Below are 22,071 nucleotides of genomic sequence, written 5' to 3'. Positions count from 1 at the left end.
TGCTTCGGAGATGTGATGGGGGCCGGGAACAGATCTTCCCTGGGGGGCTGGGCCAGAGGATCGGTGGGGGGTGAGGGTCAATGCCATCCACCCATCCTCTGTCTCACTGTGGGGTCTCAGGGCCTTTGTTTCGGTTCTGAAGCTGTATCTCCTCTCACCCCTCTATGGGACCCAGCTGTCCTGGGTTGTGTGGGTGTGGGTGAAGTAGTTCAGGGAAATAGGGGGTCAAATGAAATCAAGGCTAAGCAGACGATGAGAAATGTTAAGGGTCGGGGAGCCTGGGTGGCTCAGTGGGTTAAGCCCCTGCCTTTGGCTCAAGTCATGATCTCAGGGTCCTGGGATCGAGTCCTGCAACGAGCTCAGCAGGGAGCTTGCTTCCTCCTCTCTGCCTGCCTCTGCCTCGCTCTCTGTCTACTTGTGATCTCTGTCTGTCAAATAAATAAATGAAATCTAAAAAAAAAAACGTTAAGTGTTCCTCTTTAAGAAGTGAGCTCCTGTGTGCCTGGAGCTCCTTAGCTTAGTGGCTAAGCATCCGCCTTGGGCTCACGTCAGGATCCTGGAGCCCTCCTGATGCAGGAGGTCACATCAGGGTGGGGAAAGATGGATGCACTGTCCTGCTGACACCTTTGGAACTCTTCCCAGTTTCTGGGGGCTGATTCATAGAGCCTCTCCATCCAGTCTCCAAACCAGTGGCTTCTTGGCATTTATCCTAAGGGCAGAAAAATCTCCATGGGACTGGGCAAGCATCTTTCCTGTCATCATCCAGGGCTAATGCCCAGTTCCTTAACCTTGACATAACTGAACATTCCTGAGCCCAGCTCTCTTCCATCCACCGAGGCTGGCCCGGCTTCTGGCAGTGCACACAGGAGGTGCTGCTGGTGATGGGAAAGATGCTGAGAGCTTTGAAGTCAGGCAGAACTGGGTTTGAATTTCAGCTGTGCTACTCTTAGAGTGGGCACACGTGGCTATTCCTGTCTGAGCCTCAACTCTTTATCTCTGAAATGGGTTCAAAGATGCCCATTCTGCAGGATTGTTGAGAGGGTTAAATGAGAGAATCTGAGTAAAGCACTTGCTGATTCCCTTCTCCTTAGCTGTGCACAAAGTGGGGCAGGGAAGAGACCCCGTCTTAGGGGAAACCTGAAGGGAGAGGAAGGGATGGAGTCCGTGCAGTTGAGTCAGACTTCTGAATGGAGGCGCAGAAGCTTGAGTCCCCAGCCTGGAGGCTCTGAGAGGCGTGGGAGGTGGTGTCCGAGCAGTCGAGCAGTCGGGGGGGGAAAGCCATCCCTCCCTACACCGCCCCCTCCCCTACACAGGGCCCGCTGCCTCCCATGCCCATCCTGGGCAGACAGCCAGGCAGGGAGCTGGAAGAGTGCCCTCTGTGCGCTGAGGCCAAAAGATGGGCACTGTCCAGTTGGCAGAGGGAGAGCAGCTGGCCCGGAATGGGAGAAGTCAGGGTGCCGACTGCTGGGGTCGTGTGCCCAGACGGTGTGTCTGAGACACGGCTCTTGGCTGCCCTCCGGAGCTGGCCCTGCTGGAGCTGGGAAGGGCCCCCTCCCTGTCCGGCCCTGGCCCTGCTGGCTAAGCTACTGCACCTGGAGATTAATCTCGAGGGGCATCTGGGACTTGCCCCTAGCCAGGCATGTGGCTGGTCCAGGGGCAGGCCTGGGAGTGGGCAGGAAAATGGGAGAGCCTAGATTAAGCTTGCAACCTGGGTAGACCAGGAAGTGGGGAAACCGGTTTGTCATTTGCGCCACTTGGGGTGGGGTCTTCTCTCCTGCCTTGCTGCCTGCCTGGAGCCCTATATTGAAGAGAGTTCCTGTGCCCCTTTCTTGCTCCATCTAAAGTGGCTTTGGGAAGGTAAAGAAAAGGGCCAGGGGACTCAGTCCACTTTCTCCTCTCCAAGAGCAGTTTGCGAGAGGAGGGACACGACAGAGCGGTCGGGAGAGAGGAAGCAAGCAACCGGCTCCGGAGGGCAGGTCAGGGTCAGTGTCGGTCAGAGCAGGAGGTCTGCTGAGCCCACAGGTAGGCCAAGGTGGGACAGGGAGGGGTGGGAATAAAGCGGGGGCGGGGGCAGAGCTAGTGCTCCGCATGCTGCCTTGGAGGTGGCCGTGGCAGAGCCCAGCGAGGTGTGAGAAGGGGCTGGAGCGCGCTCCTTCGGGATGCTGCTTGACAGAGGAGCTGCCTCCTCAATCCTAGCACTGGCCTCTGCAGTTCCAGCAGATGTCTGCAGGAGGGGCCGCAACTGGAGCTGGGGGCAAGGACACAGCCCAGCAGGGGGCGCCGGGGGACTGGATCCCTGAAGCTGAGCTGAGTCTAAGGAGTGGGGTGGGGGGGGGCGACCCCGGCAGAGGCCGAGGAGGGTCCAGCCTCTCCCTGCATAGGGAGGCTATGGCCTTCGGAGGTCACCTTGGCTGAAAAGTGGCCACCCGGTCCCTCAGCTCCGCTTGCCTCCCTGCCCTGTTCCTCCCCGAATGCCTCCTAATCCCCTGGCGAGCCAGGGTTCGGAGACCGAGAAGTCCCCCACCCTCGAAGTGCACCCCTCTCCTCCAAGGCGGGTCCCGGGCCTGAGGCATTTGTCTCGGTGGTGGTGGTGGTGCGAGGATGGCTTGGGGTGGGAGAAGCAGGTGGGGTGGAGGGGAGCCTGAGCGCTCCCCTCACCCCTGGCTCGGCCGCGCGCCGCGGGATCCCGCCGTGCAGCTGGAGGGCGTAAGGCGCAGCGCCCCCTCCTCTCCTCCGCTCCCCGCCACCCCCGGCGGCCCTTTGTACGTTCCGGCCACACGCGGGTACCCGCGCCGCGCGCGCTCCCGCCCGCAGTGACACACCCGCGCCGGCCCGCGCGCGCGCCCCCCCGCACACATACACACACACATACACACACATAGACACACACACTCGCTCTCGCACACTCGGTGACACGCCCGCGCGCGCGCGCACCCACACGCCCGGCCGCCGGCGCCCTCCCAGCTGGTCCACCCCGGCGGGGCCCGCGCCCCCGGCCCGCCCGCCTGGCACCGCGCCCCGGGGCTGGGGCCGAGCGAGGAGTCCGCGAGGCGGCGAGAGGGCGAGCGCCAGGCAGGCCGGCCAGGGGCCCCCGCCCCCCGCGCCCCCGCCCGATGGGGAACGCTCCGTCCCAAGGCATGTCCCTGTCTCTCTCCTCCCTAATGTGCCTCCATGCTTAAGTGGAAGGTATTTCTGTTTTCTTTGTGTGTTTTCCCCTCGGCCGGGGGCGGGGGCGGCGGCCGGACCGGGGAGGCGGCGGCCGGTGGGGCAAGGGATGCTCGGGGCGCAGGTGGCCGGGGGGGGGGAACAGGGGACCGCGGCGTGCTGGCTTGGAAGAAGGACCCGAGCGACAGGAGTCCTGGGACCAGAGGGGGTCAGGAATTGGCGAGGCTGGAGACCAAGCGGGGAGGCCTCGTGATGCCCGGGGGAGAGGGCCCGAGGGGTGAAAATTTAAAGGGGTACGTTTGGAGGAAGGAGGGGTGGGGAGAAGAAGAAGGGGGATGGATAGTGAGAGGAGTGGGGGAGGGGAGTGGTCCATCCGTGGTGGTGGAAGAAGAGGATGCGGGGGGTGGGGGGTGGGTAGGCGAAGGGGTTGGAGAAGTGGGTGGCGGGGAGCCTCAAAGGCCTCTCTTTCCCCCAGGTCCCAGAATGGGGTGAACGCGCTTGGACGGTGGTGGTAGGCGCTTTGCGCCAGCCCCCCAGGGAAGGAAGGGGATGAGTGCATTCTGGGGTTAGCTGTGTTGCCAGGATACGATCCTGTTTCCCCCCCCCCCCCCCCCCCCCCCCCCCGGCCCCCGCCCCGGGGACCCCGAGCCTCGGCAGCAGTTGCAGAAACAGGGGACCAGCTCCCCGCTCAGCTGGCGGGTAGGGAGGGGCCATAAGGGGGAGGGGCTGGGGGAGGGGCTATTTGATCTTAAGCCCTCCCCCTGCGGAGGCCAGAGGGCAGGAGAGGGCGCCCCCAGCTGGGGAGAGCATCCTGGGTGAGTGAGGAGGTAGGGACCACCAGAGGCTGAGGGGCAGAGGGCGGGGCTGGGGAGGGGACGCGCCATAGCCCCCCCTCCCCTCCCACGCACCCCCCTGCTACGTCAGAAGCTCCGGGGCCAGCTCCGAGTCCTGTCGGTGGGGGCAGCAGGATGCTGGTGGAAGCAGAGGGGGCCGGCCTGGTGCCTCCGCAGCTCGGCTGTAAGGGCCCGGCGGGGCGTGTGCGGCTGCTAGTGCTAGCCCCCCCGCCCCACCCCTCCCCATGCAGCCCTGGCAGTGCCTCCGGCGCTTTGCCCTGGCCTGGTGGGAGAGGACCGCTGAGGGCAGCGCCCGATCTCCTAGGGAGGAGGCTGGATCGAGGGACCCCGGGGGCCGAGGGGAGCCAGGTGAGCAGGAGCAAGGATTTTGCAAGGAGGAGGTCCCGGACTGTTTTTCCCTCTCTCCAAATACTATGGAAGCAGGAGGTCCTGAAGCCCCCAACTTTAAGGGAAGTGTTTTCCTCCTCCTCGGTGGCGCTGGCAGAGGGCTCCTGGCTGAAGACTTCTCAGGATATGTCGGAGCTACTGTTGTTTTGGGGGAAGGGGAAACAGATGAGGACATGGTGGGGGTGCATAGCTGACCAGTCTTGGGACTTGTAGGTCCAAACGTTCCTTGGTGTGGGGTTTGAGCACTTTGTGGGGCTGGAGGTTGGATACCTTCTTCCCGACTCTGGGTATCTTGGTCTGGGTGACCTTGAGCCAACTGCTTTGCTGTCTAACTTCATGCCTCAGTTTCTCTCATTCCCTTCCCTATCCCTCTTGCTGGTTTTCAAGAATTGATGCTGCATTTGATGGAGACTGTCACTATGAAAATGTGAAGCTCTGTCATTCTTGGTGGCAGCTGTCGCGGTGGTGTCTCTCGTGCGGTTGTGCGTGTGCGTGCGTGTGTGTGTGTGTGTATGTGGGGGACAGTTTGGGTTTCTGCAGGAGGGCTTTTGCTAGTTCTGGCTGGTGTTGGGGCCACTGTGAGCAAGTGTCAGGGCCTGGCATTCACACCGGAAGGAGGGCTCCAGGCGAGCCAAGAGTTGTTGGGGCAGAGACTTAGCTGGTGGCCTAGTGTAGAAGGAAGGCTTGGGGGTGAAGGCTTGGGGTTTAAGGGGAGGGGGTCGCAAGAATAAGATCCCTCTCACCCTCCACCCAGATTGCCTGGCACCCAGGCACCATTGGCAGTGAGTGCAAAGGCTTTGCCCTGGCTTCTTGCCACCGTGCCTTGGGGACAAGAGGGTCTTTGTCCAGTGTCCCCCCCCCCACCGGCCGCCCCATTCCTTTCCGCCCTTACCATGATGGCCGATTCTCTATGATGACCCTCAGGGCTGGGATGGAGATGTGGGTCCCCCGTGTGCTCTGGGGATCTGGAAGAAGCAACTGTGGTCCTCAGGGGCTGAGTGGAGAGGGGAAACTGGGGGAACTCTCTTAGGGGAAGGATCCCTGGGAATGAGCCATCAGGACACCTGCCCCCACCCCAGGCCTTCTGCTTGCTCCTTGTCTAATGTCGGCTGGGCCGGAGGTGGGTGGGTGGGGGGGATGTCTGGGGTCTTTGTGGCCTGATTCCTGCTGAGCTCCAGGTTTCTTAAAGATGTACTGGGTACAGCGTTGTGTGCTGGGATACAGAGCCTCAGACGCTCTCTTTTTCTCTGTCTCTTCCCAGGGACCCACCCTGGAAAAAGGGTTTAATTAGAACCATTGATTCCTTCTTTGGCTGCGGGCATCGATCTCAACAGTGTGGTCAGACCTGGGAGGTGGGGGTGGCATGGTTTCTGTCTGCACAGTGCCAACCTTGGCTTTCTCTGACCCAAGCTTAGGAGGGAGGGGGCTGGGCTCTTTAAAGTACCCGGTCTGTTTGAGCCCCACCCCCACTCCAGGTCAGGTCTTAGGGAAAGAAGGGAGCTGGGGCTGAGGGTCTGGATGGAGGGAGGGGGGTTTGGGGTTCAGGATCATACTGAATGGTGGGCCTGGGTCTCTGGAATGGAGGGGAAGCTGTGGTTGGGTGGGGTCCTGCAAGGGGGTGTCAGGAGGCAGCAGAGGGGGCCGGTCTGGGGGTGCAGGCGGTGAGTTCAGGGGAAAGACCTAGGCATAAAAGCTTCTCTTTCGAGGAATCCTGAGCACTTATCTCCTCTAGCCCTGGCAAGGAGATCCAGTTTCTTCTTTCGCTTGTGTCCTCAAGGCCCAGAGAGGGACAGAGATTGCCTCAGAGGCCCAGCAGGCCTGGGTGTGGCCTTGGAGCCTGGTTGCCTGAGCCAGTGGCCCCTGCCTAGGCACAGAGAGCTGAGGGTGAGGCTCCTGGCAGCCTTGAGTCTGGTCTCTGGGCTTGGTGGGAGGTGGGGGACAGCTTGTGCCCCCCAAGCCCTGACTGCCTGTCGTGGGTGGGCTGGTGCAGGTGCGGGCTTCAATGAGGCACTCAGATGCTCTTTGAAGAATCCCTTGTTGGCTTCCTAGGGCCCATTCGAGCAAAGATAATAAAAATCTGGCCGTCAGCGGGTTTGAGGGCTGCACTCGCTTCCCCTTCTTTCATTCCCAGCTCTGAAAAGCAGAGATGAAGGCTTTGGATTTGGCTGCTGCCCCAAGGGAGAGAGGGAGGGAGGGAGGCAGAGGAGGATGGACTGATTGCCTGGCAGCCCAGGAATTGCTGGGGAGGTGGGCAGAGGGAAAGGGGCTTAGTCCCCAACTCCTGCCAGACAGTCCCTCAGTGGGGCTCCTATGCCTGATACCCAGGCTCCGGCTTTGCTTCAGTCCCAGAGGCCTGCGGTCCTTTCTCTCTGCTCTGCTGCTCCCACTTTCCCCCTCCCCCTCTCATCTCCCCCCACCCTGCCCCTGTGTCTCCCCCACTTCTTCCTCCGGCCTCCCCTCTCTCTGCCCCTTGGTTTCTCCTGCCCTGCACTTCATTCTTTCTCTCTCCCCCCACCTTGTCTCCCCTTTTCTCACTCTGTCTGCCCTCCTCCCATCTGTCTGTCTTCCTCCCCCCAGCATTGGTCCTGCTTTCTAGGACTGTCTGGAAGGTTGGAGAAGCCAAGTTGGGGGGTGGAGGGCAGCCGCAGCCACTGAAGAGATGGGGCTGGGTTGACTATTATGGTCTGTCAGGTGCCATAATTATCAGAGTCCAAGCGGAAGGGGGCTGCTGAGCCCCTGGAGGGGTGTGTGTGTGTGTGTAGCAAGGAAACCATCCCCCTCCCCACACCACAGCGGGCACCTTGCCCTGACATTGGGCTTCAGACACTCCAGTTCTCCTGCTGCCTTCTGCTGCTTGGCTGTCAGAAACCAGCGCCTCTGGCCTTGGTCTCTCCACCCCTCTGGTCACCCACAGTCCCAGGCATCGCTGTTGCCCTGTCCACACTCTTCCCCTCACACCCCAGCAGTTTCCAGGCTCAGAGGTGGGAAGGGAGGGGTCCTAGCCCCACCCCTCACCCCTGGGCTCTGGGAGGCCTTCCTGGAGCCCCATCCAAGCCCTGTGCCCTCTTGCCATCTTGTCCACCTCCCATATAAAAGACAGGACTGTCGTGGAAAGAGCACTAGACTCTGAGTAAAGGGAGCTCATTCCCACTCTTCCTCAGCACCCAAATGTCCGAGTGACCTTGAACAAGTCCCTGCCTGATGTGGGCCTCTTTTCTCACCTGTGAAATGAGGGGGTGTGGGCTGGATCATCTCCAAGGTCTCTTCTGACATTCCGTGGATGTTGTGTCTCTCTTCTGGGTGATTTGCATATGCTTTGCATATATTAATGGTGCCTGCTTGAAGGGGGAAGGTGCCACCCACAGGGACCAGAGTCCCACCCACCATTCCGACTTCCCTTGCCCATTGGCCCATGCTTTCACTGCTGGAATCTCCTAAGGGGGTGGAAGCTGAGGCCTGAGCATTTCCTGGGTAGGTGGGTCTGGCCCTTGGGTTCCAGACATGCTGGAGGCAGGATAGGGGGTAGCCCCAATGGAGGGGATCCTTACCCTCATCACCCCTGCTACAGAAGGTTCAAATAGGGAAGCCAAGTGCTGTGTGAATTTACTGAAGTTGCCTGTGGCTACCATGGAGTGTATGAAACACTGCCAAGGCTGGCTTGGGGGTTTCCCTCCTCCATTCCCAGGGCCTGAGCACCCTCTAGATGCCAAGGAGCTTAGCCAGGTGTAAGAGTCCCTCCTCGGGTGTCAGCTCCCCACTCCCCACAGCCCAGGGCAGATCAGGGTGTGTCTTGCAGCCCTGTCCACTTCTGTGCAGTCCCCTGGGCTTGTAGGTTGCAATTTGGACCTGAGAGCTGGTCACAGAGAGGGCTAGCTAGCTCTTTGCATCTCTGGGCCCTGCTTAGTTGCCACACTGAAGGTGAAGCCCCATGCTCCCTACAAGGGTCACAGACATCATCAGGGAGAGAGAATCTGCTGCCTCCGGTTCTGTCCCCACCTCCGGGGGGTACTGCCCCCAGAGCCTCCTCTCCTACCCCCTGGCCAGAGCTCTGTCTGACACGGGCCAGTGTCATGGATCCAAGCCACCAGTCCTGCTTCTGTTGCTTTGGCCCCTATAATGCCCATCACATGGGGCAAGACCGGAGTAAAGGTTGCCAGCCTGGAGAAGATAATGTGGGGCCACTGAGTCCTGGCGAGAATATCTGAAGACAGAAGCAGAGATGGCCTCCGCTACCGAGGAGGACCGGGCCAGCAGAAATGGAGCAAGAGGGATCAAGGTTAGATTTAGTCTTAGGAAGGGACTGTCCCAGGGGGCAGATTTGTTTGTGACCATAGGATTGCTGTGAGGATTAAATGTAATCATAGAAGAAAATGTCCAGCACAAGGCTTGATACATAGTAAACACCCAGTAACTGGTGTGGCAGAGAGAACAAAAGTCTCTGAAACCAGAAAAGACCCTCCCCTAACCTTGAGACTTAGGATTTTGCAGGGGATGAGAAACTGCAGGGACAATTCCCAGAAGAGCTGCTTCTCCCACACTCAGGCTGCTGCTCCCCCAGTGTGCTCCTCGTGCCTCATGCACGCACTGGGCTCAGGGCCCAGCCACCCGAGGACACCCTGCCCTCATCCGCTCTGTTGCGGGTGGGCAGACAGAAGGGCTTGGGGTGGGGGGAGAAAATATTCTTCTCCCCTCCCCCCATCTTTGCCCAGGACAGCTTGAAAGGAAACAGGCCCACGCTGTAGTAGGAGGAATAGAGGTTAGATAGGAAAGAAAGCCTCCCGGGGTGTGTGTGTGGGGGGGGGACCCTCCAAGGTGGGGAGCTCCGGTGGTCTTTGACCTCGATGACAGGTATATGTGAACATGAGTAAGCTGGTGTTGTACCTAAGGGCAGGGGACCTGTGGGCATGACCTTTGCGATGACCTTTGGGCCATCCTGAGGTGCTTGGTAGATGCACTTTAACTCTTGTAGCTGTTATGGCTGGCTGAGTACAGGGTACAGGGGTGCGTGAGAGAGAGGGGTCCAGTCCTGCTGGGGAGGAAAAGGGGACCAGGTAGCCACTCTTCGATTCCCCAGGGCAAAGAGGTGAAATGCAGTGGGAAGAGTGAGCATGGGACCAGGATCAGGTGGCTTGCCTTCCCTACTGCTGTGTGACCATGGGCAAGTTAGTTGCCTGCTCTGGTCTTCAGTGTGCTTGGTATGAAAAAAGAGGGTGGAACTGGAGAATCTCTAAGGTCTCTTCCAGCTGTCACAAGCTCTTCCTCCTTCCTCTCTCCTGAGATAAACATGCCTTGCCACAAAGAGGGTGGGAAGAATATTTCCAAGCTTCAGCTAAAACTGGAAAAATGGAGAGCTGGCCCAAGAGAATATTGGCACATGCGTGTGAGGGCAGGCACGTGCGCGCACATACACACACACACATACACACAGACACACACACAGACACACACACAGACACACACACACTACAAACAGTCCCTTGTCCTGCAAAGACACATTGTGCCCAAAGTCTACCCTCTCAGCCTGGAGGCTGGATAAGGGAGTGGCCAGAGGATTCAGCTGTCTGAATCATAAACTCAACGTTTTCCATCCTGGCAGAACTGGCTTTTCTACATTCCATTCCATTCAGGGACTATAATCCAGTCCTTATTTTCCTCCTTGGAGGCACTGCCCGAGGGTGGCTCCTCTCCCCAACAACCTTTTTCTGGTTCCCGGTAGCCTCCGCCACCTGGCCCAGTTGACTGCATGTCCCGGCATGGAGTTCTGTCAAGACTGGGAAGGAGCTGGGTTTTTCCCAAGCCTGCCTTCCTCGTCTCCGCAGACCTCCCCATCCCAGCACACTGGCTTCTTTACCACCCCAGCCATAGAGCTTGCTGGAGACCCCAGACCCAGGGCCCTGCAGGGAACCCTCAGACCCAGAGACCTCACAGAGCAGCCCAGCTCCAGGGGCCGCTCTGGAGAGGCCTAGCTCAAGATGTTTCTGCGGAGCCTAGGAGGTGGTTGTGGGAGGGTGTCCTGCCGCCTCCCCACACCCCCAGGGCGAGTGATAATTGCAGACACAGCGGGCATCCGTCGCGTCACCCTAGGCACCGGCATCTGCCTCATTGGGGAAGAATTAACGATTCCATCTCATTGGGAAGGCATTCCACGGCTCACTGAAGCCCTTTCAGAGAAACACTCAGCCCTTCTGCCTGCTCTCTTGGGCTGCCTCCTGCCCAGTCCACCCCTACTGAGGGAGGGTGAGGTGGGGGTGGGGGCTAAGCTGGCCTGATGCGTCCCCATTTTTGTTCCAGCCACTTTCTAAGAGAGAAGGCTCTGAGGAAGAGTGAGGGCTTTTAGGACTGACTTGGATTTTCACTTTGCTGGTCCCCTGACTTTTAACACTCTCCCCAGCCTGGGTACTCAGGGATTTCTGGAAGTTAAAAGGAGAAGGGGACTAGAAAGGGACTGTGAGTGGCTTCCTGGAGGAGGTGGAAGAGCAGGAAAGCAGTCCTCCCACCCCCTACCCCTGCCCCAGGGGCCAGACCGCACTTAAAGGTGAAGCTCAGGAGATCCGGGTCGGGCTTCTCCCGAACCCAACAGCTCATCCTCTCCCCAGGTCCCTGGTCCCTCCACAGCCCAGACCTAGCCTCTTCTGCCTCCCACCCCGAGGATGAGGCAGAAGGAGACAGAAACCAAGCCTTCTCTTTTACTTATTGTCCTTCAGAAATGATATATCCTGGAGCCTGGGCTGGAAAGAGGGGAGACAGACAAGGCCTTAGGAGGCTAGAGGGGAGGCAGCTTAGCTCAGGGGTCAAGAGCTTGGGTTCTGGAGTCAGACAGAGGTTTGTGGTTTGGGGCAAGTCATTTCGCCTCTGAAGCTCATTTTCCTCCTCGGTAAATTGGGGCCCACGACAGCGTTTCCTCGAAGGATGGGTACCAGGATGAAATGCGGTAATTTAGGTAGAGTTCCTAGCTCACTGGAAACCTTTAAGAAATAGTCATTGCTTTGTCTTTGACCTCCTCACGTCCAAGGAATGACTGAATGGGCGAAGTCCTTTTTGTCTTCCTGAAGGAAGGGGCATACATGAGAAAACCTCTTTAGTGTTTTTTGAAATCCACATCCTCACCTCAGTTTATCTGGGGCTGGGTCCCCAGAGCTGCCACTGAAGGCAGGTGGTGGGAAGGAAGGTAGGCCCCCTGAGTCGTCACTTCTCTGGACTCCGCGCCCCTGTCCATCTGCCCCTTCCGCACCCCACTCTAACCTGCACTGCCTGGTCCAGGAAACCCTCTGGGGCTAGATCCGTTAGTGAGAGTTCTTCGTTTCTTCCTTCAGTCAATGTCCCCACATCTGGGTACAACAGCTGCTTCTCCCTGGGACGCCTGCGTCTTGGGTAATCGGTGGGAAAATTGGAACCATGAGATTGGCAGGGGGCTCTGAGAACTCTTGCAGCCAGACGTGATGTGGGTATGGATGGGTCTGAGCCAGCCTCCGGAAGGCTGTGCCCGAGAGGGTCCCGGCCACGGTGTCTCCCTCCGGGCAGGAAGGGGATTCATGCCACCAGCCCCAGGATGGAAGGCAATAGACCATAAGGCAACAGGAGGGGGAAAGGCTACAGTTAGAAGGACTTCCCTGTGGGGTGGGAGGCCTACAGCCCTGATGAAGGCTGAAAGGGGGCTGTGCCCCGCACTCTGAAGGTTGGGGGGTGTGTGGAGGCAGGAGTGAGGTATAGACCTTCAAGCAGTTAGAGGCACAGGTGCCATTGTCCTGCACAGCGTGAGTGTGTGAGTGCTGGTTGAGTGCAAAATATGTTTCCTCATTACAGCGGGAAGAGGGACCATCCTTAGCGTTAGGGGGTAAACGGAGCAGATGGGGGTCTCGGGCTGGGAGAAGGCTGTCAGCAGAGCGGTGATGGCAGGCCCCTCTGACTCTGACCCTACCAGCCTTCCAAGATGGGGTGACCTTGGGTGGGCAACACAGGTGGGCCTTCGAAGGTGCTATCATTTGGGATCTTATGTGGGCGCTCCAGGAAAGGGCCTGTCTCTGTTTCTGGGAGGAGAATAAGGCCTGGCTTGTTGACTGTCTGTCCTGGGGACCTCATTCTAGGGACCCCATGTTTTCTGTGTCGTCCTGCTGTCTGTCCTCCTGTCTGTCTCCCACCAGTGTCTCTGCCCCTTCAGCCCCTGCTCTTCCAACACCCAGTCTCTATCCCTCCTGCCCCCACCCCCAGCCTCCCAGTGACCTCTAAAGGGATGGCTGTTAAGGCTCCACCTTGCCTTGTCCCTGCCCCTCTCCAGCCCCATGGCCCAAGGCCCCTATCTGGGAGCCATCCCACTTTGGGAGCCCCGCCCTGGGCCCCTTGCTCTCTCCATCTCCTCTCCTCTGGCTCTGGGCATTCATTCACGACTTTCCTCCTTTCCTGTCCCTCACCCAGGGCTCCAGCGTGCAGCGGGAGGGAAGGCTCCAGGACTCTGTTCCCTCTGTTTAAAGTCTCCAGGTTAGTAAGCCAGGAGGGAGGCCTCCCCCCACCGCCCTGCCTCACACTGCTCCTTAGCCAACTGCCTCTTGCCAACCTAGATGGCCAGAAACGGGGGAGGGGGGCTCTCCCCGGTGGGCCCAGGCCTTTGCCAGGGGAGGGGACAGCAGAGACTTGACTCCGGGGAGGGCAACTTGCCTGGCGGAGAACGTGTCTATGTGTGCATGTGAGTTAGTGTGTGTGTGCATGTATGTACATAAGCGTGCTGGCCGCAAAACCTCCTTGGGCTGGGAAGCCCGGGGGAGGAGGCAGGGGCCTGGGGGCCTGGGGAGAGGGCCTCAGGAGCAGGGGGCCCTTCTTACGGAGGGAAACCCATGTTCCCGCGGAGGCTAGAGGGTGGGGGATGGGACATGGGACCACATCCCACCTCAATACAGCTCTGTTTAGTTTATAGGCACTTGCAAACCTGTGATCTTATTTCATTTATTCAATGATTCAATCGTTCATTCATTCATTTGTCCGTTTGTTCATTCATTCAATAAAGATTTATTGAATACCTTCTCTGTGCCAGGCCCTGGGCTAAGGTCTGAGTCCAACAGTGACCAAGACAGATAAGAGTTCTGAGCAGAGAGAGGGTAAGGAGTTGGCTGAGTTCACCGGCTGTGGAGCCGGGGCCCTGGCTTGGGCAGCTGACTGTAAAGTGCCTGCTCCTACTCCAGGACTGTGACTCCATGTCCCCTGACGCCCCTGTCTGCCCCTGCTCCCTGGCCGGCAACTGCTGTCTACTTCATGTCCCTGTAAAGTGTCCCTTGACCTGATGGTGCCCCTCACATAGTGTGCCCCCACCGAGTAAGCAGTAAGTCCCTGGGGACTTGGGCAGCGTTGTGGGACCTGTGCCAAGGACTCTTCAGAGGCCTTGGGGAGCTGACCCCCTACTTCGCTGCCCAGGATCAGCAGCCTGGGGCCCTGTACTTGAGAGGCAGCCTGACCTGGGTTCAAATCCTCACTTAATCCAATTACCTAGCTCTGTGGGCCTGGACAAGCCACTTGTCCTCTCCCAGCCTCAGTGTTCCTGCCTGGAAAATGGCAGGGTTGTCAGGTTCCTGGGTGGCTCAGTGAGTAGAGCATGTGATTCTTGATCTTAGGGTCATGAGTTCAGGCCCCACATTGGGTGTGAAGCTTACTTAAAAAAAAAAAAAAGAGAGAGACAGAGAGAGTAAGTTAAAAACAAATGGCAGGATAGATGAGAAGAGCACAGGAAAAGGAGCAGCTGGTCCAGAGCCTGGCCTGCAGCAAGGATTGCCCCATTGATTGTTCCCTTCCTGCAGTGAGCCCTCTCGCCCCCTGGGGCAGCCTGAGCCCCCAGTATTGTCCGGCTGCTGCTCTGTTCCTCCCTCTCCCCTGCCCCACCAGGGGAGCAGGGCTGCAGGATCTGGGTTTTGGCTGTCTGCAGACTCAACGTCCTCCAGTCCTCCGTCTCTCTGAAGGATGCTTCAGCCCCAATCTGGGCGGGCAGCTGGGGGAGGCAGCCCTCCTTGCCACTGTGGCTGCTGCCGACGCCTTGATGGCTTTTTAATAACTTTGCTCTGAGACAATCTGCAGAGTGCTCGTTTGTCTGCCTCTTAATTAAAATTACCGTTTTCCTAAAAGAGCAACAAGGCTGCTCCCCTCCCTCCCACACTGTGGCTGCTGACAGGAGGCAGCAGCACTTGAAACTGCAGCCCTTCCTGTCGGCCCAACGCTGTCCCCCACTCCAGTCCTGGTCACAGGGGCCACCAACCCCCCTTCCCCGCACCCATAGCAGAGAGGCTGGGGCTCAGCCACCCCAGTGGACTGGGGGGCATCAGGGAACCAAGAGGAGGGCCTGAATGCTCTCCTCTCTTGCCCACCATTTTCTGGAATACTCCCAGAGGCAGGGAGCTCAGTACCTTCTAAGACTTCTGACATCTGTAGAGAGGGGAAACAACCCTGTCCTGCCTCCCAGAGCAGATTAAGATGTGGTTGGGTCTTGGAAACGTGTTGTGAAGGGTTATTAGGGGTGGGGGCTGTCCACCGAGGTGGACACAATGTGGTCAGCGCCCACACTGACTCTGGTTCCAGTTACAAGAGACTTCCTGGTTCCATTTATGGACTCCGATTCAGCAAGGGAGTGAGGGCCTGGCGGGGTGGGGGGGTTCATTCAGTCCTTGCTGAATTTGGGGTAAAATCATCCCCTGTAATAATGAAAATACTAATGACCAATATTTACTGAATGTTTACTTATTAATACATGAACCATGTGCTGGCTTAAGCTCTGTTCATTTTATCCTTACGACCCACCGGCCTGTGTCCTCAATGCTAAGGTCTCTGTTTTATGGGGAAGGAGACAGACCAGAGAGGTTAAGTAACAAGCCCAAGGTCACATAGATAATCCATTATGGTATCCTCAGCCCTACTCCCCCTTCCGCCTAAAGCTCTCTAGCCTCTTAGGTCTAGCCTCAGTCTCTCACACTGTACGTGGAGCGGTTCCCCTCTGCCTCTCTCTGCAGTCCTGAGCGCACGGTCCCTCCAGAGTCCATGCTACTGAGAACTGACTCTGAGGTTCATCGGCACCTTCCTTCCCCAACCCCATTCCTGGTTCCACCCCTGGGGCACCCCGGGGACTCCGGACCCTGGAGTTGGGGAATGTATATGAAGGGGACTGGAGGTTAAGGTGTTCCCATTTCCAGACCTCCTTTTGGCTGGGTCAGAGTTCCTCTCCATGTGGGACCACGAGGGGAGGATAGTGACTCGGTGACTTGGTTGTGACAGCAGATGCTACTTAGTTGTAAGCTGGTCTTATATTGTGGCTTCGCCGGTGAGGCCCACCTAATAAACCGTTCTGGAGGAGGCGGACATGTCTGGAGCCTTGAGATCCAACATTAGGAAGGACCTCATTAGATGTCTTATGTCTCCAGCAGCTCCCAATGCGCCTGGCCTGTCTCCTTGGTGAACCTTTGCTTCTGTGACTCCTCTTCCGGGACACCCCCCCTTGGTCACCTCCATTTCTGCTCTTCCCTGAGGTGCCCCTTCCTGACCACCTTCAGGCTTGTCCCCTCTGAATTCCCATGGTATTGTCAGATCTCTTAATGGCCATTGGTTCTGGATCCAATGGAACCTCGTAGTCCACTTTTGCTCTGGTGGACAGCAAAGGCAGCGCCTTAAGGGGCAGGAAATGTGCAAAGCCAAGGGCAGTTGAAACAGTGGGAACTGTCCCCTACGAGGGACAGTGCTTATGCTCCTTAAAAACAGGAAAATTCAAAGAAACAAAACAGGACACCATCAGCCGGACAAAATAGCTGTGCCCCAATGTGGCCCCAGGGTGATCTTTGCCAAGCTGTGACTCACTTATCATGGTGACCCACAGAGTAGGTGTGTAGTTTGTTGAATGGATACGTAATCACGGGGCTGGATACTTTACATGCTTGATTCTTCCCATCTTCCCAAGATAGGCACTGTTTCCCCACTTGGTCATTGCTGAAACTGACAGCCAGGGAGTAAAATGACTCGGTCAAGGTCACAGCTATGTGAAAGGGCTAGGGAATATTTGAGCTTTGGCTTGCTGTCATCGCACTCTGTTTGGTTGGGGACACGCGTCCCCATGCGTTTGGTCCCTGCCCTGGGTGGCTGGTGGCCACAGAGTCGACACGTGCTGCATGCCCCGTGAGGAGGTAGGGTTGAAGGGGGCAAGGGCTGCAGAGGCAGAGAAGGAGCAGATGCCCCTCACCCCAGCACAGTCCTCCTCCCTTGGCTTCCGGTCCCATCCCAGCCGCCTGGGGATGGTGGCGTGGTGACAGGTGCCGAGCTGCAGAGATGACAGCACTGCTGATTCCCCCGTAATTACTGTCTGATGAGACGCCAGAATTAGCCAGCGCACGAGCAGGGGATGCGGATTTGGGGGCACGGTGCAGGGAAGCAGCTGGAGGTGAGGGAGCCTCTCCTTCCAAGCCTGGGACCCTCTGGCAGTAGGGCCGGGTCAGCACTGAGGAGGAGGAAGTAGAATAGAAAGGAGGAAGCACTGTGTGGTTAATATGCGTCAGATATTATTGTGTGGGCTGTGGTTTTTCCAGTCCTCAAAGTGGCTAGGTGTACCCCTGAGCTGGCTGGCTGCCGGACAGGACATCAATAGCCTCAGGCCGCTGACCAGAGACTTACAGGTGGAACAGGCTTCCCAGGCAGACTCTCAGGTATGCCCTTTGGTGCCTAGACCTTGCCTCTGCCTCGCTGAGGCCGTGGGGGATATAGTTGGTGGGAAGGGGTGAGCCCCAGGGCAGACTCCCACATTTGCGAGGCCAGGAACCAGAGGACAGATGGAAGTGCCTGGAAGGAGCGGGCAGGTTCAGCTGACCTTGCTAGAAGAGTCACCCACCAAAGGCAGGAGGAGTCGAGTTGGCCCCCAAAGTTCAAGGTCAGGAGGGGCTTCAGATTGGCAGCAGGAGGCAAGGGCTGGGTATGTCCTGGACTCCTGTTCTCCTGGCGCATGTGCTGGGGACAGGGGGAGGGCTGGGGAAGGCAGAAGCAGAGACGGGTCGTCTGGGCTGCTCAGACCTCCTCACACCATTTTAGGAGTTTTGAAGGCCACCGACTAGGAAGAGTGGTGACAATATGGGGCTCACCCAGCAGAAGGCAGAGCAGACGCCTGGTGGGTGGGGGCCGAAACCAGGCCATGGAAGGAAGGACCCAAAGTGTTGACCTTAGAAGAGGAGATTCAGGTTCCAAACCCCCATCCTGCTCTGAACGGAGAGGTCATGACCTGCCCCTGGGTCCCTCGGAGGGCCATGGGCATACACACTGGCTCATTTTAGGGAAGGAGGAATCCCACACGATGATTGATGACTAGGAGGTAATGAGTTCTCCATTCCTGGAGGTATCCAAGCCCGGGCTGGATGGCATTTCTGAGGCCGGGAGGGTTTCCAGTTGCCCTTGGCCAGTGTTGGGAGGAGTCTGTACCCAGCTGAAGTGTGAGAAGGTTGGAGGTTCTTTAAGGACTGTGGGACCCCTGCCCTGCTGGGTGTCCGTGGCTCCGGGGCAGCTCTGCTCCCTGTCCTGCCCTGGGGAAGAGCCCACCCCTCCTTAGACCTTCCTCAGTGAGGCCTCCCTTGGGGGGGGTGTCAAGGGGCTCTATGCCTCACCCAGGGGGAGGGCTGCTCCAGGATTGCCCTCTCAGGGACTTGGGGGGCACAAAACAGGCTCTGGCCCACAGACTCAGGGATGCCTTGGGGGCAGGGTCAGCCTCTCCCTCAGGGCAGCGGGTGACCAGAAAAGAAGGGGGTCTGGACTGAGGACCCCCAGCTGGAAGCTGGTGGAGTCGGGGTGATGTCTGTGTGGGAACCCCAGTCTTGGCAGTGCCTGGGTGCGCCTCTTGGCATGTGGATGCCTGTGGGGGGTGCAGGTGAGGCAGGTTGTGACTAGGCCCATGTTGGGGAGCAGGCACTGGGCCCATGGGCGTGCACCAGGGTGCACAGGTGTGAGGCTGGAAGTGTGCGCCAGCACAAGTGTGTCCCTGAGCAGCTGAGTGTGCACCAGGGTCCTGGCTGCTCCGGTGGCTAAGGGAGATGTCTGGGCGCTGGCAGAGGAAGGGCCTCCTAGGAAAAGCCTGACCCCAAGAAGGAAGGAGTCTCTGAGGAGGCGATGGAGGGATCTGGCCAGTCTGGGGTTCCTGCCAACATCCGTGAGGCCCTCACTGAACACTGGGTACTGACAACTTCCCTGTGGGAGGATGGGAGTGATGGACGGGGCTTCGGCCTCTCACCTCCAACAGAGTGGGGTCCCTCTTCCTGGGAACAGGAAGTTCCCCCTCTGGCATGCTTTCAGCTGGAGGCAACTGGAGGGGTGTGGTCGCTGCCCTGGCCACAGCACCCCGAGGCTTGAGTCCCTCTTGGGAGAGCAGGAGCTCTTGTAGCCTCTTCAGAGTGGCGGCAGAGCTGGGGGGACAGGGGCCTGCCTCTCTCCCCTCCCTCCCTCATGTTTGCTCCTTCCCTTCCTCTCAGCCTGTTTTCCTCTCAGCTGCCTCTCCAAGGAGATGGAGAGCTGACAGGACACCTTCCCGGGGCGTGTGATGGTGGAGAAGCCACGCAGGAATTAGCCTAACAACGGGGCATCTTGTGGGCCCACGCCAGGGCCGGTCCCAGCTTTTCTGGCAACATCTTCAGACCGAGGGTGATGCACTCCCCTCTGCAGCTATGCCCCCTCCCTTCCTAGGGAAGTCAATTAGCCAGATCTTCATTAGTAGCTAAAAATCAAAACCGTACAGTGCTGGGTCTGATAAAACTCTTGACGATGGGATGAAAGGAAATCAGGTGATCGAGCAGATCAGGAAGGAACTGTCCCCCACTTGCCCCCTAGGCTGGAGCCTTTGTTCAGTGCACAACACGCATTCCTGTCTTTTTTTTTTTTTTTTCCAGACAAATGAGAGGACTGAGGCTCAGGGAGGCTGCTAACTTGCTCAAGGTCACACTAGTCAGTGGCAGAGCTAGGTTTGAACAGAGCTTTCTCATCCTCCCATTCAGTGATTTTTGGTAATGTTATAGCTTTGCCTACCATGGGGTGGTACAGGGAAAAGAGGGAGGGTTGAATATCTGACTTGGGGCAAGCAGCTAGCTGTGGCCCTTCAGCAGGGAGAGAGAGTCTTGTTTGAGGAGTGTGGTCAGGGTGCCATGTGGGGCCCCTGATTTCTCTGTGGTGAGCATCCCCTGGGGCTGGCATGGATGCCTGGGGGGTGTGGCCCATCATGACCGCTCGCTCTTCTCTCTGGGGCTCAGGGTGCTGGGGCCATGTTTTCCACCTTGCTGCCAATTCCTCCTATGGAGATTGTTAGTCTGTGTCCTCCTGGGGCCTGAAGCCTGGGTCGGGGGGGCTCCCCTGGCAATTGCTTTCTGGGAAGTGGCATGGTGGAATGGAAAAATCCTTGTCGCTGGGGGCGAGGATGCCTGGGTTCCACTTCTGACTCTGTCTCCAGCTCCGGTATGACTGGATCAGGTCCGCTCTGTGGGCCTTGGTTTCCTTCCTGTGAAGGGCATTTGGCTGGAGGAAGAGTAGAGAGCGGTTTTCAAGATGCAGGCAGGGGTACACAGAACAGTCTAGAGAGGTCACTCCTGTCCGCTGTGGGGAGAGGATTCCACGGCCACACAGAGCCAAGGCCCAGAGTCAGTCACAGGCCCTGAGTGAGACCTGAGTGAGGCCCCCCCTGGGGCCCCACCCCACTCCTGAGATGGCCTGACGGTCTTCCCCAATCCCATCTGGATGGAGTGGTAGCTCTGCCATCAAGAAGACTCCAGTCTGAGGGAGGAGGCAAAGGCCTTGCACCAAGGCTGCTTCTAGCCTAATGAGGTAAACAGGGTTCTACACTTCGTGCCCCTGGGGGAGGAGGGGCAGGCCCTGCTCTGAGCCTGAGAAGTGGGCAGAATCAGCAGGAAAGGTTCAAGAGAGGGAGGGCTGAGAAGGGAGATCCTGGAGAGGAAACATCTGGCTGGGGCAACGCCCGCCCTAACTTCAAGGAGCCCAACACCCATTTCCTCTCAAATTCTCTCTCCCTGGGGAATGTCCTAAAAGCCCTGCTGGGAGCAACCAGGACGAGCCTCCCCACAACAGCTCCTCCTAGGCAGGTGAGCTCTCCTTCCCCCAGCCCCGAGGAGGTCCTTTAATTCTATTCTGAGATTCCAACTCGTTTACCAACTAAGTAGCCTTCGGTGGGTTTTAAATCTACACAAATTGGTTTGTGTTTTTCCGCCTGCATGACGCTGTGATGGGCAGTGCCCCGCACCCTCCCCTGCCTCCCCAGCTCCCTCTGGGGCTCTGTTGTTCACACCCCTCCTGAGTCTCCGTGCCCAGCTTCCCTGGGGGCTGGGGTAGCCGAGCTCCCTGGGCATGGGGATGGAAGGGCTCTGTGGGCACGGGCGTGGGCCACAGTCCTCGTCTCCCTCTTCCCTGCCCCCCTACCCCGCCCTGGCCCAGGGGAAGGGAGTCCGCATGGTGACTCCTGTGACATCACTCAACCTCCCTGACCCTCAGTTTCCCTGACAGTACTGCAAGGAGAATCAGCCTGCCCCAGGCCCTTCCCTATGTAGCTCTGGAGATCAGTGTTGGGGGCTAGGGAGGAGGCATCAGCCAAGGACCACCCTGACTCTGCCGCCTTCTTGCTCTGCCCACCATCCCCCGACTACTGCAGTGTCCAAGCCTTGGTCCATCTAGAGGGGATGGGCTCCACCTGGCCTCCTCCCACTTCTCTGTCCTCCCTCTGACACCTGGGTGTAGGGGTGGGGAGGAGAGCTGACCTTCATCCCGGGACGGGGACCGAGGGATGACAGCTTGCCTGGCCTTGCCCTTGCGTCCCTAGTGCCCCTTCTTCTAGACACCAGGAAGTCAGCTTTATTGTCTAACCATCTGCCCCATGCTTTCAAGATGGCTCCCTTCCCTCCCTGGCCTCCCTCTCCTGGGTTCCCCTCCCCAACCCTCCCTGCCCAGAGAGGCTCTCCTGAGGTGTGGGGTTCCTGGCCCCTGCTGTGGGCCAGGAACTGGACATGAAGCCTTGTCCCTCATCCTTAGTCCATCTCCCTCCTCCCCTCCAATGGCCCTTCCTCCCATGCCCGCCCCCACCTTGAGGTTCTGGTTGGAGTGACAAGGAGACTCAACAGGGCTCTGGGCATTAGCAATTTGGGGGGATATTACACAGGAATGTTTACAGAAAGGCAATTGCCCGGAAAATGACTTCGGTTGCTGTGGTATGGGGCGGAAAAGATGGTTTTAGAAAACAGACACAGATGGGCTTCTGCTCCAGGGACCCACAGACAGACAGCAGGGGCTGAGGGCCACCGGCACGCAAGGAGCACAGAGCCAGGGGCGCCCAAAGACAGAGAGGCCGCTTCCTTCAAGGGGAGGAGTGGGGGATGGGGCAAGCCTTGAGCACCTCACCTGTGCCAGGTTCCTGGACCCTCTGCCAAGCTTGACCTTTGTCCTCTAGCCTCTGACCTCCCAGCACCGTGTGCTTCCTGACTGTGAAGGGCTCCCAGGAGGATGGAGCTGTCAGGCACAATTGACGGTGGCAGCCGCCTCCGGGCGCCTTCTGGGTGACTTGGGCTCCTCTTGTTAGGCTGCAGATAAGGGGGTGGGGGAGAACTGGGGTAGCCTTGAGCTGCATGTGCTCCTGTGTGTGTGTGTGTGTGTGTGTAAAAAGCACTTTGGGGTTTGAGCCAGG

At 58.4% G+C, this 22,071-nt stretch overlaps 1 protein-coding gene across 16 annotated transcripts in view; it reads left to right on the top strand.

The window, feature by feature from the left end:
- Positions 1 to 2,874: 2,874 nt before the first annotated feature.
- SRCIN1 (SRC kinase signaling inhibitor 1) overlaps positions 2,875 to 22,071 on the top strand; it is a 64,980-nt gene continuing 45,783 nt past the window's right edge. For 10 of the 16 annotated variants that reach the window (XM_032871444.1, XM_032871443.1, XM_032871442.1 and 7 more), the window contains exons 1-2: positions 4,129 to 4,367; positions 12,819 to 12,881. In XM_032871444.1, coding sequence (XP_032727335.1) covers positions 4,244 to 4,367; positions 12,819 to 12,881 — 187 coding nt within the window. In that variant the 5' untranslated portion in view covers positions 4,129 to 4,243. Of the gene's footprint in view, positions 3,187 to 4,096; positions 4,368 to 12,818; positions 12,882 to 22,071 lie in introns of those variants that run through there. The other 6 variants (XM_032871445.1, XM_032871431.1, XM_032871437.1 and 3 more) reach the window with 5 other exon arrangements.

This window comes from Lontra canadensis, unplaced genomic scaffold (assembly GCF_010015895.1).
Source record: "Lontra canadensis isolate GAN:19392208 unplaced genomic scaffold, GSC_riverotter_1.0 scaffold43, whole genome shotgun sequence".
Taxonomy (NCBI): domain Eukaryota; kingdom Metazoa; phylum Chordata; class Mammalia; order Carnivora; family Mustelidae; genus Lontra; species Lontra canadensis.
This window is presented reverse-complemented; position numbering and strand designations above follow the sequence as displayed.